Raw genomic sequence first — 22,394 nt, 5'->3', positions numbered from 1 at the left:
AGCAGGAGACAGTTACAAGTAAAATTGACTCTCAACTCAGAACTAGAAAGACTCAAGAATCCAAAACCCATTTACAGTTACCTGGCAGTGACCAGGCCAGCAACACCTTCATCCGTTACCCAAGAGCTAATCCAGAATCAAGAAAATTGCTTTCATTTATGCATCTAGCCCAGGAGAACGCTAACAATTGTCACTCCTGAGGTGACAGGATCATCACAGCAACAGCTAATGACTGCACACATGCATACTTTTTCCTTCACAGAAAAATATCTATCCTCTCTTGGTAAAACACTGCGAAACTGGATAGCAAGTATATCACAGCAAGGTTAATATTTGTGCCTTGCTGATTTCTGGTACTGTGAATTTAGATTAATGAGCAAACAGACCCCATGGAAACAACCTCTCTTACCTTGTCTTTGTTTGATTTATTAAGCAATGCAATTACCAGTGACAAGCCCACAGAGAAACGCACTGAACACTTCAGAAAGAGCAAAACCTTACCCACATACTGTTTGTGCAAGAATGACTCCCTCCTCTAATTGCAACCAAAGGAACAACAGCAAAAGATACCTACTTTAACAGTGAAAACCTATTAGAGTCCTCAGAACAAAAGAACACTGCAAAGACTTATTTTCTACATGGTTCATTTGTTGTTGCTGAACAAAGAAAATAAATAGCCTTTATGTTTCTTCAGAAAGTAAAGTAATTTGCAGGCGAGAGAATAAATGGTGACCTTCTCTTCTGCTTAAAGAGAGCTAGACATGAAGCGAAGAAAGATGCTTGTGAATTAACATGTAAAATAAGTGTCTTAATTCACTAATCCTGTCTAGAAAATGCCATGAAAAGGCACCGAAACATTTGTGGTAGATACTAAACGGTTAATATCTCGCCGGGATTCCCCGCCAAGACAAATTCCAATGATTTGCCATTGGATGCTGTCAGCACCAATGTCCTGTTATAGTCCACTGAGATCCTCCCTGCAGCTTCCCTGCCTCAGGCATCTCGGATGTACTGGATCAGAGTCTGGTTCATCTCGCTGCCTTGCTCACAGCCCCTTGCACACACACACACGCATGCACACCAGACATCACTGCTCTTCAGGAGGCAGCATACAGCAGTGAGCCAGCTCTGAGGGCTACCACAATAGCTCTGTACAGAAACTAAACCCATAAAACCCCTCCTGGAAAACAGTTTGCTTTCCAAGCAAACCTTTAGCCATGAAGCTAAAAGCCCCAAAGCATTCTGAAGTGTTACACAGCTGTCTCAGGCCTTCCAGCATTAGAGTTTACCAACACACAGCAAACATCCACAGACCTACTACTCTCTGCCCGCATTCATCTTCCTATTCAAACCATAATGCAAATATCAACTGGTTCAAACCTCACTGATCTATATCAGCGAGTAGCATAATACTGTCATATTAAACCCACATCACGGCTTGTTTTCCTGAAGCATTCCTGGAGCCTGCCTTCTAGATGTAATTACTGTACACTATATATCAGAACCAGAGAGAAAGACTTCACTCTGAGGCCTGAAATTGAGAAGAAATCAATACAAAGAAGATAAATGTTTCTTCAAGAGCTGCAGAGGTATTAACCCTCTCTCCAACATATTTGGGTTTTGCTTCAAATCATTTTACCGTGTGAGAAACTGCTGCAAGGACTGGGAGAGGATGGGTCTAACTGCTTATCTCCGCCTTAGGGAAAAAAAGCGTATTTCAGGGAAAAAGGAAAAGAAAGAGAAGTGGAAGTTCCTATGAAGCTCCCTGAATTTAAGCCTTTCTTCCCACACTCGCACAACCGGACGGACACAGCCGATGACAGGGGCCACATCAGGCGCCCATCGAGGGTCAAGAGGAACGGTGGAAGGGGAGCGTTCTGCTCGCGGCCCCCCACATCACCCCGCCGAAGCGCAGGAAACGGGGAATAACCGAACGGCGCCGGGGTCAGGAAAACCCTTGATGCGGGAGGGGACGGGACACACGACAGTAAATCCAGCCCGCGCTCGAGGGGGGGGACCGCGCGCCGGCGAAGGGTTACGCGCGGCCCCGCGGGGGAGCCCGGCGGCCCCAGAGCGCCCCTAGCGGCCGGCCGCGGGCACTGCGGAGGCGGCGAGAGCCGGAGCCCCGCGAGTTCCCCCCGGGCCGGAGGCGCTGGCGGGGGCGGACGCGGAGTCCCGGCGCCCACCCGGCCCCGGCAGCCCCAGCCCGGGCGTTACGGTGCGGAGCGAGCGATAGGCACACGCCATGGGGTGCGCGTTATGTGTGCGCGTTAAGCGCGGTGGGCGCTGGGTGCTCCCCGCCCGCATAACCCCTCTCCCGCGGGCGTGCGGTGGTGGCTGCACAGAGCAGCCCCGGTGCGGAGCGGGCGCGCCCCCCACCACGGCGAGACACCCACCGCGGGCACGGGTGCGGTGCGCAGAGACCCACGCACAGCCAAGTTTTTGGCGGGGGACGCGAGGTTGCAACAAGGGCTCAGAGCCGCGCTCCCTGCGGGGCGGCGGGCGGCAGTCCCGCAGCACAAAGGGGGCCCCGCAAGCAACCCCGCGGAGCACGGCTAGCGCATAGGACCTCCCGTTCCCCGCCCGCTCCACTCCATCGGGGGCTGCAGTGCACCGGGAAGCTCGGATACGGCGCAGGGAACCCGGGCACCGCTCGCGGCCCCACTCGCGGGCAGCGCTGCCCACAGCCGGGAGGGTGCTGCGAGGCTGAGGGAAAGCCGGCATCGGAGCAGCCACCCCATCACCACGGTCCCTACCGCATCCCCCGCACTCGCGGGGTGCCCCGGCGGTACCCCAGACGGGGGTCGCGGACACGTGTATCGGAAGCAGCGGGACTCCCCCCCCCCCGAAGCGCCTTGCTCACTCACCGGGGAAGCACACCACATCATGGAGCACGGAGCTGGTGATTTTCAAGAAAAAGATCCACCAACACGGTTGCAGTAGCCTCCGCATGTCCAAAGCCGCACATCGAAAGGGGAGAGGGACTGAAATAATTAACGCACAGGGTGGAAAAAATAATAATAATTAAAAAGGAAAAAAAAAATAAAAGAAAAAAAAAGCCCCAAACTTGTTGAAAATAAGTTTCTCCCGCAGCCCTCTCTCTTCCTGCGGGAGGAAGCGGGGGGCTCCCGCTCGCCTCTTCGACGGGGGGGGGGGGGGCAAAAATAAACCCCTCACCCCGGGTGTGGGGTAGGGCAGAGTCGCGGGGTCCCCCCGCTCGGCGGGGTGCGGGGCTCACGCTGGCAGCGGGGAGCGCGGCATGCCGCGGACGGGGCGCTCAGAGCCGCCTTCGCGCACGGGCGGGCGGGCGGCGGTCAGCCGGGGCCCCGGCGCGCTCCATCCTGCCGTACAGGAAGTGCCGGGCGAGCCCGGATCCTGGCGGAGACTTTAAAGCGGGGCGAGGGAGAGAGAGGGAAAGCGAGAGCGGGAGAGGAGGGAGCGCGGCGCAGCGGAGAGGCGAGGCGGAGGCGCGCCGGGCGCCCCGGAGGCGCGCCCCCGCCGCCCTTAAAGCGGCCGCGCCCGCTCGTGTGCGCGCACCCGCACCGTTGCCCCTGTGGCTGGCGCTGTGCCTGCGGAGCGGCTGTGTGTTGGGATGGGGACTAGGACGACGTGCGTGACTGCGCCGCGTGGCTCTGCGCGGGTTTTGCGCGTGTGTGGCGGAGGTGACTTGCGTCGTTACGCGCCCTCGGTGCGCGCTGCGGAGGGGGTTGGGGCTCTGCGTTGGGTGTCCGTGTCCCCTCCACTTCCTGTGTACATCACTCCGTGTCGCCAGCGGTGTCCGCAGCCCAAATCCTGTCATCCTCCCCCATCCCCTTAGTGCTGCGCATTGTCAGAGGGTCCCACACACAATCACGCAGCTCAGTGCTGCGCTGGGTGCTGCCAGCAGTGCTCACCCAGATCACACAGCACCATTCTAGGGATTGCCAAAGGTCGTGTCCCCCCCCAGAAGTCATACAGTTTTGTTTCCCCCCAGTACCCAATACTGCACTGGGCATAGCCAGAGACCCCCCTCTGTCATCCTTTCCTCCCCAGATCTTTTTTTCTCCCCTAGTTAATACTCATCGTTCTGGGTATTGCCAACAGTCCCCCCTCAAATTGCTGTTTTTCCCCCCAGTACTGTGCATTACACCACGTATTTCCAGAGAGCCCCCTCTCAACATGAGGGAGTTGTCTGGTATTTTTGCAGAGTCAGGTGAAGGCTGTCCTAGGGCACTCAGTATCCGAAGCTTGATCCACAGCTTCCTCCTCCCTCCCTCCTGGCAACAGTTTTCTGAGTGATTGATAACTTTGCACAGGAAACAGAAACAGAAAATGGTGTGAATTCAGGATGAAGGGATGGCTGCTTGGGCTTGGCATTTCCTGGCGGTTCTGTGGTCTGCTGAAGCTTAAATTTCATTCAGAAGTAGTTTTTGTCTGTGTCTTCGGTAATTATTTCCATTACAAGGATTCTGTTTCAGAAGGGAAAGGCTTTGGCAGGGGTTTATCAGTGCGTGCTGCACTCAGCTCTGGCTCTGTCGTTTGCTGTGACCATCTCCTCTTTGCCTACCTGCAAACCTTTCACATCTGTGGTGCTTCCAGAGGAGAGGAGATGGGCGGCAGGAGGAGGAAGAGTAGGGAAATTCAAAAGAAAGCATATTTATTCAGTGAAATGGCAGTGATTTTCTGTCCCCTTGCCTCAATTTAGGGATCACCAGAGCAGAGCCCTCAGGACTGGGGTAGATACTGCTGCTGTGCTCTGGAAGAGGCTGTGGCTTTGTGTCCATCCAGGTTCACCCTGTGCCAAATCAGTGGATTATGCTGCAGCCGAAGGGCCCCTGATTAGGAGGCGTTCGTAGGCTTCCCTCTGACTTTCTCACCACATCCCAGATTGTGACTGCCAAAAATTACAGCTGGAAGTTGAAAGTGCAGCCCTTGCTAGGCAAAACTGTTTATCCCAATGTGGATTTTACCAGTGTGATGATTTAAGGACCTGATTAGATGTTCTGTGCCCTGGAGGGCACCACCCGTTGGGGAGTGCAAAGAGAAGAGGAGGTGCTTGTGTAAGGATTTATCTAAAAGAAAGCAAAAAAAACCCTTACCTAAAACAAAGCAAAACAATTATGGGCCCTGATGAAAGTTCTTATCTGACTTATTGTTCATTAAATCATTTCTCAAAACAGGTGGGGTTCGGAGATTGGTTTCAACTCTCTTAAAAAAACAAAGATAAAATTTTAAGAGCTAAATTTCCCTGAATTTATTTGTTCCTCTGAAAACCAAAAGAACAAATCGCCACCTGCCTTGACCTTTTGGATTCTGCAGTGGCTCCTGTGCTCAGTTACTTGTTAGGCTGCTCCAGAAGAACCTGCAAAATACTTCCCTTTCGGCAATTGATTCCTAATGTTGCTGATCTAATGCAGCAGAGAGAGAGGTATGCAAGTTCTCCTCCAGCACGGAGACTTTCCTCTTCAAATGGTATCATAAGAGACAATCTTAAAGTGAGTTTCAAGAGGCCTCATTACATGAGAAAACTCCTGAAACACTGTGGCAATCTCACAAAAGAAGAATAAAAGTACAGGATGGGGCTTGAAGCAACCTGGTCTAGTGGAAGGTGTCCCTGCACATGGCAGGGGGTTGGCACTGGATGATCTCTAAGGTCCCTTCCAACACAAAGCATTCTGTGATTCTATTATGGATATTTTCAAAGAGCAGTTTGCATCAGTATTTTTTCTCACTGCTTCAAACTCCTTTGCAAAAGCTGTTAACTACATCACTTTATATTTAAAATACATTTTTACATTACTTTAGGGTTTCCTATCTTGGAAAATGACGAATCTGAAACTGCCCCCATATCTTGGAATTGAAGGAATTCTACATTTTCCATCCTCAGAGCAGGCATGCAAGTAAGATATGAAATACATAAGCACAATACTGTCTCCTGAGGAGCACAGATGACTTCAGACAAGCTGCTAAGGAAGATTTTAGAAAGGCAGTGCTCCCATCAGAAACCAAAAGTGCTCAGGCTGGGTATTCACAGTAGTCCCCTCAGGTCTGAACTTCTAAAACCAAATGCATAAACCCCCACTGCTGGCACAGATCCTTGACCCAGCACACTGTGGTACAATGCGTACCCACTTGTCCTGGAGTGGCAAATCAATCATTGTATCGTCACCCATCAGTTTAGGAGCTGTGGCGGCGGAAGTAGCTTTGATTCACATTAGCGATTTGGGTGGGCAGAGAAACGGGAAGATGGATGATGGAGATGCGGAGAACAAAATAAACCACTGTTAAATGAGAATCCATTTCCTGCATGCAGTATCTCTTTGCCTGCGGCACTCTGTCTATCAACAATACACAGGTACAAATTGGCCTGGAGATGTATCTTTAACTATCCAAACAGAGAAAACTGCATTAGCAGCATGCTGCTCTGCCAGGCTGGTGCCGTGTGATGGGCATTGTGGACATTAGATAGGACAGCTGATCCTTTTCCAGTGACTGAAGTACTGTGGCGTGATTAAAATAACTGCTACTGTATGAAGAGATTGTGAGGGGACATTATAACACAGCGCAGTTAAACCAGATTGATGCGGGGAGGCTGCAAATCGTGTAATATGTACTGTTAAACATAGTGGGCGCTGTCGAGGTGGAAGGAATGGGATCCGCATCTCCGTTTCGCATGGAACAGTGAAAAAAAGATAACTTCTATCTTTTCCGTTCCCTTCCTGTTTGAACAGGTAATATTTTTATGTTGCTTTCATCAACATATGGGCATCACTCCTGGGAAAGAAATGAAAGTCTGCTAATTTATTTGATGTGAGGAAATAATGTGATGTGAGATGTGAGAAATAATAGCTGAAACAAAGCCTCACATTTGTCATAGATTTGAATTAGTGGGAAGCTGAGGAAAGCAGAAAAATACTGCAAGGAGCTCAAAGAGGAGAGGGCTTATTGAATTAGAAAAGTATTAATAGCATTAATCATTTCCAAAACAGGCTTCTTAACATCTATAATGACCATATAAATGATTGGGGAAATAAAAATCAAAGAAAAAAAAAAACCCAGATACAGAAAGTTACACTTGTGCTTAGAAGGAAAGGGTCGAGTTTTCAGTGATTTACATGCAGCCAGCCTCAATGGAGCAGTGGGGAGAATACCAGGTGGGGATCTAGCCCTGAGAGCATAAGTCAGCTACAGTTCAGATTATAAACTTTCAGGTTAATTCAGCAGCCCTAGTTCCTGTTTAGCTTTGCATACAAAGGAAAAAAAGGATGCTGAAGTTGGAGTTTCATAAATTATATTGTTGTGAAGTTACTTTCTCATTGCCTCAGGACAGTTACATTCTTCTCAGAGTGTGCTGTGAGGCTTTGAAAGTCTTAACAAGGCATCTGAGGACCTGCTGAGAAACAGAAGTGTAGGGCAGGCAAAGTGGCTGTGATTAAACAAAGAGGACTTTATTTCAGCGTAATCATAGCAATGAGCTGTGTTGTCTGATTTACGAAGACGTAAAAATAGATTAACCCAGAGAGGCAGGTAAAGCAAAACGTATGAAAAATGTTGATGGGTGATTCAAACTCTAGGTAAAGACATCCACTTTATGGCAGAGACTACTGCAAGTATTATTAGGCCACACATCCGTAACACTACCAGCATTATATGAATGCGGGTATATATGATGATGCTCCAAGATGTCCTGGCTGGGCAGTGTCCCACAGAGTTTTGCAGCAGGTTCTTTTGGAAGACCAATACCTCTATGTTCCTGTGGTCTGTAAAAGGAACCTTCACCTTAGGGTCCCCGTAGGCTAAATCATTCAGAACAGACACTCAGTCACATGCTGAAATACCTACTTGAAAGCTTCATCTTAATCTTGAAGTTATACTGTGCTTTTGTCTGCTGAAATGGCCTCAAAATGACTATGTTCTGTAAAAGTGTGTGTTAGCAACCGGCACAGTGGAAGGTCAGACTGATCAGCAATGAGCTTCTTTCTTTGTAAAGCAACTGCAGTTTAGAGTTCTGTGGTGTGACCTTGCTTGGGCTGCAAGTGTGTGTGTTTAATTCACAAATCCTCTCTCGTTACAAGATAAGAACAAGGAAAAAAAAATCTATTATCAGTGAAGCAGTGAACAGAGCAACCATGGTAATGACTGGAGCTGAGGGGTGAGCGTGGAAGACACAGGTTCCTGTCCTGCTTGTCTGCTCCCATGTAAGTAGCTCACCAGGAATATACCATCTTTGCAGAATTTAAGGTGGAAGCTAATGAGACAACAGACTGATGAACTTTCATTGTTAGCAAAAAAATCATTCATAGGTTTCAGTAATATTTGAGTTCAGTGTAAGTCTTGGGAGGTTCAGCTGCAGAAAAGCAAAAATGCTCCGGACTGGGAAGGCTTTATCCGACCTCAGTGTTTTGAACACTATCAGTTCGCCAGTGAGATAACTGCAACTGCCAGGTTTTTTCCACACAGCAAAGCTGACTCGAGGACAGGGCAGGGTTTGCAGGCAGCAGGAACTCAGGCTGCACATAAGCTGCTAGAAGGAACAGCATGAGTGCAGCATGCTGGACCTAGACGTATTATAGACAGTTAAGATGAGAAATCTTCTTGTCTCTCTAATAGCCTCTGTTTCCAGACCCCTTGTCTTCCAGAGGACTCCAGAAAGCCAGGATCACAAGGGGGTATCTTCTAAAGACTTCATGCATGGCAACCAAAACATCAGACTCCATCTTTTCCTCTATAAATAAATTGGTTGGAATGAATAAATTTATTGAAGGTGGAATTTCTGCTGCTTCTTTCCCCCTCTTCCATTTCACTGCTGCTTTCTCAAAGGAGTCAGTGCCACATGTGCCTGCCTTCCTGCATGGATGTCAAAGAGGTGTTGTCAGAACCTGTTTGTGAAGGGTAAAGTCACAGGTGTGCGATGGTCCCAAGGGGGAGCAGCAGTAACAGCTCTGTAACAACACATAGCCTTCTAATATAAACCTGCTGCAAATGGTGTCCAAAGCCAGGCCTCAGGAATTGCTCCACGATGAAAACAGATCAAGCAGACTGCAAAAACCACTTTCCTGGACAATCCCAGGAGAGCACTTTAAGGGGGGGAAAAATATATATGTTCTATAAAGGGTAGAACCAGTCTCCAAATCTGTTTGAGGAAAGAAGAGAGAGTTAAGGAGGAACGTTTGCCAAATTCACATACTTTCGGAGATACGCTCTTTTTGAGCGCAGGTGTAAGGTGAGGAGCAAACTTGTGTTCTGTACCTTTTTCAGTTGGTACTATTTACAACAGCTTGTACAGATGTGAATAACTGCATTCCAGAAATGAATGCAGCTCCTGGTGTGTGGGGAGGCCTTGACAGCACAAGGGAAGAAGTAAAACATTTGTGTGTTACAGAGACAAGTAACCCTGACTTCATTTTGGGCCCTATGTGTTGCAATAGAGAAATGCAGGTTGCAGATTGCAGCATAGTTCTGTCTTTGCCATTCTCTCTGGTTTCACAGATCTGTGTTCTGTTGTTGGTTTTTTTTCTTATGATATTATCAGTTACTCAGATATGGGCTTGTGTAAGGCACTCTGGATTTGAGTGTGGACAGAGAGTACATTAGCTAATATGATTCCGTTAAAAAGGGATTCCATAGCCAGTGGCCCAATTAAATGAAGAAGTGTCAATATTAATAAACCTTCCAAAGAAAGAGATAAAATCAGATACCCACAGTGACCCCACAGACATGAGTGCTAGCGAGATCAATACATACCCATAAGCACTGATGGAAATAGCTAAACAACAACATGTATCTAGGCCACTGAGACCTGCCTGTACTGCACACCCACAGAATATCCTTTGCTTTCTCTAGTTTTGCCTCTCCATTCCCTTCCTCTCCAGCCCAAGATCAGTGTCATGAGCATGGCTACTTGTCTGCATCCTGCCTCCTCTTGACGCCTGGTCTAAAAAGGGTTTCTTGAAAGTGAAAAGATGCCATCCAAAAAGTTGCATACGCAGCAATCCAAACCCCTGACAGCTTACATCCCTAACGCAACTGAAATTATTTTCATTCATCTTTTCAATTGCCATCAAATATAGATCCACTGTGGCTGGGCACAACTCCACTGACGTAAATAACTGGGCATTCACTTTCTTGGAACAACACCTACTTGGATCCAAGTCAAAGTTTTGCCGATACAAGGAGGGATGTGACCAAATGCCACAGAAATGTAGTTGTTACTCTCTACAGCGTTTTGCTACTCTGAAAGTGTCAAAAGCCAAGGTGCCCTTATCTTTTCTACCCAGACTTCATGTTCATGATGCATACATTTGTGCCATCAAGGTCTGGTGGTTACAATGCACCGTGCTCACAGCTACAGTGTTGGAGGGTTTAAAACATTTTGGAACTTCAGCATCTGTTTCGTGTTGGTTTCAGGAGGAGAATGGGAGAAGAGGATCCCAGGTTCCAGAGAACAATAAACAGCCTGGGAAAAATTCTCCCTTTGTCTATGCTGGTGTATCTCTGACGTCTCTTTACCCAGCTGAGAGGTAGATTTGAGCCAGTAGAATATAGGGCAGAGTCAAGCCGTTTAACTTGGGAACAACTCAAGTCCTTCCTCCGGCTTGTGCCCAAGAAAATACATGTAAGATATACACTACATAGTAAAGGAAATTTTAATTATCAATTTTTATTGGGTAAAAGCATTCCATTCTGGACTGAAAGCAAGACTTTCAGAAGTGAGCCCAAAAGGGAGATGTTTATCATAAATGACCTAAAGAGGAATACAATGAAAATATGTTTAAAACCTTGAGCTGTTCTATTAATCCACATGGATTTATAATCCCAGGTTTTAAAATAACTAATGATGCCCAGATAGATTTTAGCATCTATTAAAGGTATCGTCTTAAGACACATTGTTGGGCAAAAAGGAAGCCGAGAATAAAATTGTGAGACTAATTCACAGTAAAACAATATGGGACCTCATGATTTTTCCCACAACATCACGGTTAATAAAATATTACTCTACTTTGTTTCTACAGCAGAAACACAACCGAACAACATTATTCTCCATCAGCCAACATTAATTGCACAGTGATGGCCACTCCTGAACATGGGAGTCTTCTCCGGGCCACATTTCATTACGTTCACTGCCGGCCTGACCGCGGCAGCGGCCGGAGCCGTCGTGCCACACGGGGGAGTCTCTGTGCACACACGGAGAAGTCCATGTTTCATCAATCACTCACTTTGAAACCTGATTTCTCTGTGCTGCAGCTTTGCCAGTTTGCCTGAGCGGTAGCAGAGGATCTGCAGGGCAAACGCCAAAACCAGGATGTTTCTGTAAACGAACTGTTTGTAAGTAAGGTGGATAGGATTTTGTGGGTGGGGAAATCTGTGTCAAGCACAATTCTCTTTATTAAGCACTGTTTAAGGCACCAACTTGCCTGGTATTTCCATACGGAACACTAAGAAAAGTGCAAGAAGTCTCAGCCATCAGGTAACACTACAGATTTCATGTAACCATTTAGGAAAGCAGAGGGCATGGCATGGCAACACCTTCTTTCAGCACAGCAAAAATGGAACAAGGGCGCCAGAGCAGGGTTCAGGCATTTCAAGATCACATTTTTAATTGCAATGCACAGCACAGCCTTCTACCATATAGTTATGGGAATAATGGGCATCATCCCTGGTGTGGGCGGTCTCTGGGTACACCCATCCTGGCATTTTATGAGCCTGGTATCTTGACAAAGCACATCTTTCATGAGGTACACGCCATGATCAGTAGACGTACAGCTTGGAAATCACGTAGCATATCTCGAGGGGTGATCCATCCTCATTCCACAAGTCCATCGGAGCATAGAGCAGTAAGGTGGGTCCTGACCAACGATCAGACGGAAGTGCTGGCAAAAATCTCTCAAGACAGCACAAGTTTTCTAGCACTGCACTGGAGCATCCTAATGAGCCTTCTCTTGGATTTTTGTACATCATTTTTATGACCTTACCATAAGAAAGACACTTACTTTGCCAGCTCATTGTTACCTGCTACTAATACAGACCACTGCTAGCACAATGTACTATTATCCAGCAAAACAACAAGCACTGACAAACACCAGTTAGTGAGTACTGGCGACCGATCCGAGGAAGCCAGGGTCACTGCTGAGCAATATCAAAAGAGGTCGCACTAGCTTTTTCTCCTTCCTCCATTGAATGAGCTGTTAATAAACAAGCTGTTATATAGAAAAACAACTAAACAGTTTACAAGCTTACATTTGAAGGCCTATGAATCGCATTAGCTGAGCCAGCTGAGTGAGAGCCAGGCAATCTCCCCACGATTGTAGAAAATGTGGCATTGAGGCATGTGGAGGCAAAGGAAGAATGACAGTGACCAGGTTTACAATATGAAAACCCAGAATAATTACTGCTTTCTGTGATATGGAATTTTTAGCTGAGCTACGATATGGAATAAGCATCTCCTTTAAATGCACAAGTGTTCATGCATGTTCACAGTTGAAAACGTTTTCTCTTTGATGCAAATATCAATGTCTAGCCTTAATAGAAACTCTTTGAGGTTGGCTTTTCATTTTTCCCCATTGTACCTTTTCCCCCTCCTACCCATCTGTCTCTACTGCACAGGCCACTCCAGTATGAGCAATGTCCATGGTTCTTTTTCATTACTCACTGTTTTCTTTGGGCCTAACAGATACAAATAGGAATGTGAACCATTTCCAATTCAATTACCTGCACAGTTATCTGGGATCAGTGGAACTGGAATGTGCAGCTGAAAAGTGTTTGGAACCCGCCAGTCGCCAGCCAAGAGAGTGAGAGAGTTCTTTTTAAGATTTCTTTCTGTTCTTAAACTTCACAAGAGACACAAAAGTTTTGAAAAGCAGCAGAACAAGAAAAATTAATACTAGAGAAACAGCAAAATTGAAACGTAAAGAATGGAACCCTCACATCATTCATTTTAAGACATTCAGTGGCAGAAAAGAAAGAAGGAGAAATGAAGGAAAAGACAGTTGAAACCAGACATCACTGAACAGTGATAATTCAAAATGTCTAACTTTGAGAAAAGTTCAGGAACTTTTCAGGGGTCACATTTTTACAGAGAAGAACTGTCTTGGATCAAATATAGGTTTTTTAAAGCTTCAGGTTAGAGATTTCAACCTGCTTACAAGTTTCCATCTTTATATTGTTTCCCAGTGTCATACTGTCTGTGGTTAGAAACAAACCAGGTGATGTCTTTAACCTGTGGTTACAATACAGTCTGAAATACTTCAGTAGGACCTGGGGTGGGTGGTTTAACACAGCCCTTGCAACCAACCTGAGGAGATCAGGCGATTCCTGAGAGGATATTCAGCAAAGTATAGTGGTGGCTTGTGCTGTAACCTCCACTAATGGGTAGCTATCCTTGATAGCTCATTTACAGTCCAGTTGATCCAGACAGAAATCAGCCCAACAGGAAACACAGTTTTGGCTCTTTAAAAACAGATTTCTTGGTATCTTATCATATAAATGGTTCACAAACTGGATTAACCTGGGTCAGTGATCCCGATAACAGCTTTTCTAGTTGGACTTGAGCTTTGCCCATGAAACTTTGTCTCAGAATCTGAGTAACTTTATCACAGAGATACCTCTCAATCATGCTAACTTAGGATACCACCTATTTTTTACATCTGAAAGGGAAGCATTAGTCTATACTTAGAAACCCACTATCTCTCTACATGGGGTGAGAATTTCTGCCACTATTTTAAGGCCAATGGCAAAACTCATGTTGACTTCAAAAGGGACAGAGTGACTTGCTCAGTGGTTGGATGCTCTCTCTGGCTTCCAGTCCTGCAGTAACAGTGAGGGCAAATCAGCTTCTGGAATTATATTCACCTGAGATCAGACAAAGTGGAGATGATGCACTTTCAGGTCCTTGATTATGGAATTTTTCAAGTACTTGGTGAGCAAAATTCCCTTTAAAGGCTTCAGGAAAACCATCATGTCAAGGGCACCTCGTTTCAGTGGAAGGCTCAGGATTTATCTAATCAAACCCAGGAATTATCCGCTTTGGTTTTGCTGGGTTGGTTTTCCTGAGCTGTTCAGTTTACCCTCCTGTTAGATCCTTTCATTCAAGTTAGTAGTTTCCTCAAGTTGGCTGATCTTTATTTCTGCTCTTGCTATTCTCTATTGATTTTATTGTAGTGTGCTTATATCATGTTCAACAGTCTCCTGTTACTGTAAATAAAATGAGATAAATAACCCGGCTATTTTTCTTCCTGCATTTAAAAGGTTTGGCAGCAGCCATCTCCACCCTTAACTGAGCATCTGACAGTGTTACTGCCAGCGTCTGTGAGGGCAGCTCCTGAGATCTGCATGCCCCTCACACGTCACTAGTAGCCATGCTAGTTAGATAAAGCTAGCTTGGAGTCTGCTGATATTACTGGTTGGCTTTATCTAGCAAGCAGAGGTACCAGGAGCATCTGTTGGACGTGCAGATGGGGGCAGCTGCCCTCTTAGACACTGGCAGCAATAGCAGTGTTAATATGTGCATCTATGACCAAGGAAGATACTGCTTGTCTGCAGTAGATGTGAAAGTCACCAAGGCTCCCGTTTTCAGATCAGGTAGGTGTTATTCCTATCTATCACTCACAGGCTTTGGTTTAACTGGTCACTTAAAGAACAGTTATAAAATACAAACCACATCTTGAGCCTTCTTCCCCCTTCTGACTGCTCTTTGCAGGCATTTTCTCTGCTCTGGCCTGTTTCACTGTCTTCCTACAGCTAGCATAGAGTAGAAAGGTGCATTCCCCTTGGCTAGCAAGTGTCCGTAGAGCATTCCCAACACTCACACTCCCTTCAGACTCCTTGTTATTGGTGCTGTTATCAGCACAGTTGGAGGTCAAAGCAATTGCTGCAGGGCTGGGGCAGCTTCTCAAGCGAAGCCTGCAGGCAGTGCTGAGTCAGTGCGTACGGTGTGTGGCTGTGGGGCTGCAGCTGAGACCCAGCCTGAGACTCCAACCTTGAAACGGGTCTGCCCTGGGAGCGGACAAGTTACTAGAGCTTATTCTAGCTAGTTTGAGCCTTGATAGCCCAGCAGCTGGCTTGATTGCTTGAATGAACGCTGCAATCTGCTCGGGGCTCTGCAGTCTGCTTAAGCCAGCTTAGAGCCATCCTCATTGTTACTCCACCCCACCGGAGACAGACTGGTCTGGGTGCTGCCTCCATGAGTTCCAAAGACTGACTGCACCAAGTCTGAATGGCTCACTACTGGTGTCCTCTACCAAGGCTGGAGGTTTCAGCTTTACTGCAGGTGATGCTCACTCATCTTAAAGCCCTTCTATAGAATCTCAGACTGGTTTGGGTTGGAAGAGACCTTAAAGCTTATCCAGTTCCAACCCCCTGCCATGGGCAGGGACACCTTGCACTGCACTAGACCAGCTTGCTCCCAGCCCCATCCAACCTGGCCTTGAACAGTGCCAGGGAAGGGGCAGCCACAGGTTCTCTGGGCACATAGGCCTGTTTCACATGTAGTTTATTTTCCTGTTGTGTCTGTAAGCTAGCACTGACGATCAAACCTGGACAGAAGTTCAGATCAACACTGCCAATAGTCAGCTTTATTGAAACTCCAGAAATATACACTCTCTTGCAGATGTGTCTTCCTGCTGTGCTTTGCACGGCTGCAGCCAAGATAGCCTGTAAAACAGACCTTCACATGGGTATGTTCACATCCAGACACGCTGAAACAGTGCCAACATCTTCTCCAGTGTCCCTCATGTTAAAGAGTTCAGTGTGGAGTTACTTGTTTTGCCTCACTTTTACTTAAATGGACACCTGAGACTGTGTTCTTTTACCTTTGTTCTTATAAAAATAAATCTATTTCAGTTAGGTAACGCAAACTGTGGAAGCACGTAATGAAAGCAGTCAAAATAATAAGTAAAAAATTGCATGACTTTAAGGAAAGTACATAAAGAGTAATCAAGCAGGATAAAATCAAGTAAGATTAATTTAAGCTGGAGACTCATGTATATGGCGTATTGTAGTCTTTGGACTGAACAGAAATGCATGCTGTGAAAGGGTGTTCTGAACTCCATTAACGACTAAGCTTTGTATACAACAAGTGGGGCTGTGCAAATAAATGTTGTGAGGCAAAATAAATAAGTTTTGAGAAATGAATGACTTGAGCAGTAATTTGCCAATTAATCAGAACAAAGAGGGAAGTCGAGCAGACAACACAATGATATAACTAAGGAAGAGTTCAAGTTGCCATAACAGCTTGCGCTCTCACTCTGCTTTCTGATAATTCTTCCTCTCACAAGCTTTGTAGGGCTTTATTTGGAGGGGAAAGGGAGCCAAGAGGATGTAGTAGCAATTTTGCTCACTCTTGAAATGCTATCTTAGGGTCTTGCCTCAAAAAAAGGTTAATTGTTACTTGATCCTTAACCACAATTTGTTCTAACAGGGTGATGGAGAAAAAATGGGAGCAGATTTAGCTGAGTTCCATATATTCTGGACAGCAAGACCTGTTCCCCTTCAGAAGTTAAGGAATTAAGCAGTGTGATATCATAATTATTAGTTACTATCTCTCAGAACCTGTGGAGGACAGGTCAAGTCCCACAGAAATGTAAGAGGGCAAATCTAGTTCCTGCTTTCAAGAAAATGGACAAAGGAACTCTCAAGAAAGCATGGATTTCTCAGCCTCACTTTAAACAAGCTACCACTGGAAAGAATAAATTCAAGATAATAACATTTGTGAATCACACCATTTTGGAAGGGACAGGGAATACTATAGCACCACAATTAGAGCCAGTGCTCTCAGTAAAAGAGAAATTATGCTAATTCAACAGAATAACTCAACTGAAATAAAAAGAACTACATATAGGCGGGAGGAGCCAAATCTGCACATACAAAAAGACAGCAGAAGCCTGAAAGATCTGAAGGTGATAACATCAACAGTAAATGGGAAGTGAGATGTACTTGTAAGAAAGCAAATCTTGTAAAATGTACTAACAGTAGCACTGCTTGTAACATGCCAAGCACCATCACTCTGCTGTGCTCAGAGCTATCAGAGTTGTACCAGTTTACATTGAATCTGCCTTAAGTACCATATATTTAAATAAAAGGTTCATTCCCACTGGTCAGGAACAGGAATAAATAGAAAGCCCTAAATGCATAAGCTATGAGAAAAGTTTGTAGAAACACAGTTTGTTTCATTTACACAATTGAGGGCAGTAGGATAACAATTCCAGTGTGCAAGAAGCTACTAAAAGAAGATAGTAATCCACTACTCACTGAGGTAAGGGCAGGAAAAATTGCTTTAATTTCCAACAAGATAGATTTAGGTTGTCTTTCTAACTATAAGCCTAGGTAAGCACTGCAACAGGATGCTGGAGTAGCTGTAGAATTTTGTCGTGGTTTAAGCCCAGCTGGTAACTCAGAACCACGCAGCCACTCTCTCGCTCCCCCCTTCTTCCTCCCCCTGCTCCCAGAGGGATGGAGAGGAGAACGGAAAGAATGTAACTTCCACGGGTAGAGATAAGAGCAATCCAGTAACTAAGGTATAACACAAATCACTGCTGCTGACACCAATTATAATAATGATAAGGGAAATAACAAGGGAAGAGAATACAACCACTCACCACCCACCAACTGATACCCAGCCAAACCTGAGCAGCAATCTGGGCTTTCCAGGTTACTTCCCCAGTTTCTATACTGGGCATGACGGGCTGTGGTGTGGAATACCCCTTTGGCTAGTTAGGGTCAGGTGTCTGCCTCCTCCCTGTTTCCCATGCCCCTCCTTCCTGGCAGAGCATGAGTCTGAAATTCTATGATCAGAGTGAGCATCGCTTAGCAACAACTCAAAACATCGGTGTTACCAGCATTGTTCTGAGGCTAAAGTCAAAAGCACAGCACTGCACCAGCTACTAGGAAGGAGAAAAATGACTGCTACTGCTGAACCCAGGACAGGGTTTTAAAGAACAGAGGAGATAAAACAGCTGACAGCCTTGGTGGGTATACTAAATGCACATACCTCGGCAAAGGTGGACTTGCTCCAAACATCCTTGCCAGTCCTACCTTCCTCAGCTCCTGAAATGCTGCAGCTGCATAGTTTTGTAGGTGCAGGTACACCCTAATTTTAATTTAAAACAAATATACAAACAATAAGAGCAACAAAACAACTAAAAGCCCCTTGGGAATGGGGACCGTTCATTTCAAAGCTCAGAAGCAAGTAAAAGTCAGTGTCTCTTTGATGATGCTGATGATTCCAGGTTCAGTTGTGTTTTAACGGAGGGATAGGACTTAGACAAAGTAGAGATGCTGAAGGTGGGGAAGGCAGAATTGGGGAATAAGCAACAGCTGTTCTGCTACCTATCCTCTAAGCTTTCTCTGTATCTTTATCTCTTGGGAAAGCTGGGAAGCTCTCTTTCTGTTTTTTCTTGCCTCTGCTTCTGCAGAGGGTCTGGGGAGAGTCCAGGAAAGGCTCTCCCTGTGAGATGCATGAGCAAGAACTTGGTTGGAGCTGAAAGGAGCACATAAAGGGGTTTCTCTTTGGCCAGCATTTCCATGTTCTTTTCCAGCACCACACAGTCTATGGTTGGATCCCGAGAAAGGAGCTCAGAGAACATATAAAGGTAGGAACAGAGGAAAGCAAGAGAGTGTCTGACACAGATTCCTGCCCTGCCCTGAGAGAACCCATTCCCCGCACAGTGGTGTCCTGACACAGTGAAATTTGCAGGGACAAAAGCGGCAGATTCAGCAAACGTTGGGGGGTAGTTTAATATTGCTTCAGCTATCCTCAGGCACTACTTTTTTCTGTATGTTCAATTATGCTGTGGATTTATTGATAAATAAATCAAGTCTCTGCTTTCCATTTGCACATGGAGGGAAGGCACAGTTAAGTTGCAGAATTTCAGGAATACATTGATCTAAGCATAGCAAATTCTCTTTGGTCTTTGAATCCTCTTGCAGATAAACTACTCTTACCATATTTATGGAGTACCAGCTTAGTTTATAATCCACAGTCCTCTTCCTTTTTGCAGATAACTCTTATTTTGCCCCCAAAGGCAGTCTATCTCAGCTCACACAGCCTATGTGTTTGTGCCTGTCTGCATTGTTTATATCTCCAATGAGACATTCCTCTTTTCCATGTTCTTATAATGGTGCGTATTGTGCAATATTTGGACAGCTACTTGTTGCTGATGAGAGTTTTTCCACTATTCCCACCTTTATGGGACAAGTTTTCAGCAGCCAGTTTTGAATTGGCCCTCCGGCAGTGTCTCGGTAGCATTACTTCAGCTTTATGCACCAGCAGCAGATGTCCATTTCACAAGGGAATTATCATAGTATCTGGTGATCCTTGGAGTTTGATCTCAGCTTTTCTGAATGCTTTTTCATTTTGAGAGCTCATGGTGTTGATGTTTACTCCCAAGCCATCACAGTTTTGTAAGTTCCATACAGCAATACACCAAAGACAGAGCAAACACCATATTTTTCTTGCTCAGTTAGTTACGCTGAGAGGTAGATTCTCTTTAGGCAAGCTGTAAGCAGTGATTCCTACATATTAACTCTCTATTTAAAAGTATCTGTATTCCCCAGCTGAGGAATGCAGAGAACAATATTGCCCTCCTCTTCCTCCTAACCTTAACTAAGAAAGATGCTTCCAATTCCTATCCACACTGAGGCACAAAGAAGCGCACCATGCCACCAGGCCAGCAGTCACTCCCTGTTTCATGGCTGCTGTCAGCCCTGTGCCAGCAGCTCAGTGCTGAGGGCTAAGCGTGTAGAGGAGAGCCACAAGATAGCGATTACCCTGGCAGGAGGCGACAGCTCCAAGTCCTCCCAGAACCTCTTACTTTGTCCTGCTCTGCACAGGCATTGTAACCATATTTAGATTTCTAGCATAGCACCTTCTGGTGAGCTACTTACACATTAAAGTAATGCCTGATCCGTATAGGATGATACACCTGGGAAAAAGCCTGTTCCCAGAGGAGTTACAAGGGGAAAGCTTCTGGGTTTTCAATATAAATATTTTAGCAAGCTACACAACCCCAGAGGAGGTGTTTGCTCCCCAATTCAGTCTGTTGATACTTTTGTCTGCACTAATCAACTCTGCTTTTCACTGTCATTTGTAATTACAGTTTATAAATATTTTATATTACTTTAAAACCAGGTTTTAAAATATTTAAATTCATTTGGGCTGGTGAATGAGATCACCAGGAAGTTGAAACGGAGCTTGGCTAATCCTCTGTGCTGTTTTTAATGGTATTCCAAACTCTCCCACTTTCTGTAGGATAAACCAGTGGGAGATAATTTTACTTGTAACACATGAATGGTTTGATTCAGTTAGAAATGCTTTCTGTTTTCCTGCAGTTATTTCAGCTAACTGAAACTGGGCTAACTGGGTCCCCCCTGGGTATCCAAGCTGCCAAAGCAGGGATTTGGATGGGTGGGCACTGCAGAGGATCTGCCTGAGCCGGTAAAATTTCACAGGTACAACCAGGATTCATCCATAACATGGGAATCAGGGCCTGCAAAGGATGTTCCCAAAATAAGGTGTATCATAGATATGTGGTGGCAATCGCCAGTACGTCCCAGAACTGTCCTCAGGCCTGTAGTGGATACTTGTAGAAATAATCCCACAACTGCATGCTCAAACTTAAGTTTTTATGTGGCATCTGAGATACATGTAAAGGAAACTTCAAGATCTGAATGTTATTATTTGTTAGCGTGATGTTTCATTCTGCCACAGGCTTGGGTAGTGCCCATGGAAGATTTTGGATGGATCGAAATGATTCTGCAGGCTGCTCATCAGGGAATAACCAAAGCAAAGGTTGAAGTCTCTGAGAAGTCTGAAAAGAGTAAATGAACCTGTTCAAAGTCTGATTGCTACAGAAGACAACTTCAAGGCCATGGGTGTAAAAGCTGAAACAAATTATTATGCTTATGAGAGTTGGGGTTTAAGAAATTTTTCTTTTCTTAAGAAGCACAAACAAGCTATTATATTTAATAACCAGCTACTAGTCTGAATTTCAAACCAGATACTGTCAGTCTTATTCAACAAAGCTGTCCATTCATCTACCAGCTTGTGCAGTGAGCGGGTCTTTAGGGAGACAAAGAGCAGAAAACAGTGATGAAGAAAGGCACATTCCTGGAAGCTCCATTACCATCTGTGGAGTTAATCACCTTTTATTCTTTTCAATCATGAAGTGAAAGGTAATATCTAATAAGCATTTCTGGGTATAGAAAGCAAAGATACTGAATGGTAAAGCACAACTGATAAATTTCAATTCTTTTAGTAAAGCTTAAGCAGGTGCAAGGTCAGTGTCTTTGTCTCACATTCTTGGAGCCCCTAAAAGAAGAGGAAGTTTGGGGCAAACACATATTTAGGAACTTTTCCTTAAATCCAGGTCTTGCACTAGATTACTACCTTGTGTATTATCCATAGGGGGTAGCAAACTGCGGTTTCCCCTGCGTCCCACTTCAACCCTAGAAATAGGGTTTATTTCACACACAGTGACTAGATGGGAGCCGGGAACAGTATGATTGATTTCCACTGTGACAAAAGCCACCTGGTTCTCCTGGAGAGAGGACAGGGAGGAGGAACCAGGCTCCCTCTTAGCTGAGCTCTTCATCTGTCTGTGCTCTATAAAAGGCCATTTTTTCCCTTTTTGACTCTGTGCAAGTCATGCTTTGCATTCAAAGGAAATCTGTCCCTGGACTGTAATCATGGCATAAATAGACCTATGCAGGGCCTCCCTGAATCTGCATTCACTAAAAAATCCCATACCCAGCATGTCTATGAGGAACCGTTCAACTAGCTGAATAAGTGCATAAAGCATTGGAAAACACTAACCTTATCTCCTCAAGAGCTGACAGCAAAATGGATGGCCATGTTGAAGTTCCTGGCAGCTCTAGAAATAGTGCCTGCTGAGCAAATAAGGTCAGAGTGGGTTGGTGAAAATAGATTGTTCTCAAAATTTGGCACATAAAACTTTAAAAGTGCTTTATGAACAGAAATCATTCTCTCAGGTCTTGATCCTGAAAAAGCTCATGTGGGTAGACTTCTCCAGCTCATAAATGTAAAGATCTGTTTATGGTTTTTGCAGGGTGGGGTTTTTAGGCTAAATAAAAGAAGGTGAAGCATTAGCCACTGGAGGTTTCACCTTCAAAGGAAGGTATCTTTGCCTGTTTATTAGTTTTCTGTGAGTAAAACCACAGAATCATAGAATGGTTTGGTTGGAAAGGACCTTAAGATCACCCAGTTCCAACCCCCCTGCCATGGGCAGGGACACCTCACACTAAACCATGCCACTTGACTTATTAATTTCTTTCGTTTGCCCACCCTTTCAGAACTCGCGCAGCAGTTCCTCTAAGGCACTTGTTTTGATTTCCCCACTTAGGTATTCTAGGAACTTGCTTAAACCATTTGATGTTTGTGTTAATAACATAAAATCTTCGTGATC

The 22,394-nt window shown here is 45.4% G+C and overlaps 1 protein-coding gene and 1 long non-coding RNA gene across 3 annotated transcripts in view; one reads left to right on the top strand and one right to left on the bottom strand.

Annotated features, from left to right (window-relative positions):
* Nucleotides 1–3,131, bottom strand: part of PTPRG (protein tyrosine phosphatase receptor type G) — a gene marked incomplete at its 3' end in the record, with an annotated part of 403,062 nt that extends 399,931 nt beyond the window's left edge. For both annotated transcript variants that reach the window (XM_080625483.1, XM_080625484.1), the window contains exon 1: nt 2,868–3,131. In XM_080625483.1, coding sequence (XP_080481609.1) covers nt 2,868–2,952 — 85 coding nt within the window. In that variant the 5' untranslated portion in view covers nt 2,953–3,131. The remainder of the gene's footprint in view (nt 1–2,867) is intronic.
* An 11,291-nt stretch (nt 3,132–14,422) lies between these two features.
* LOC308224997 lies at nt 14,423–22,135 on the top strand. Its single transcript, XR_013957650.1, has 3 exons — nt 14,423–14,556; nt 18,510–18,563; nt 20,681–22,135. It is a non-coding gene; the product is annotated as an uncharacterized lncRNA (long non-coding RNA).
* Nucleotides 22,136–22,394: the final 259 nt, after the last annotated feature.

Source organism: Psittacula echo (genome assembly GCF_963264785.1).
Source record: "Psittacula echo genome assembly, chromosome: 9".
Lineage (NCBI taxonomy): Eukaryota > Metazoa > Chordata > Aves > Psittaciformes > Psittacidae > Psittacula > Psittacula echo.
Note: the sequence above shows the minus strand (reverse complement) of the source record. Positions and strands in the feature narration are given on the sequence as shown.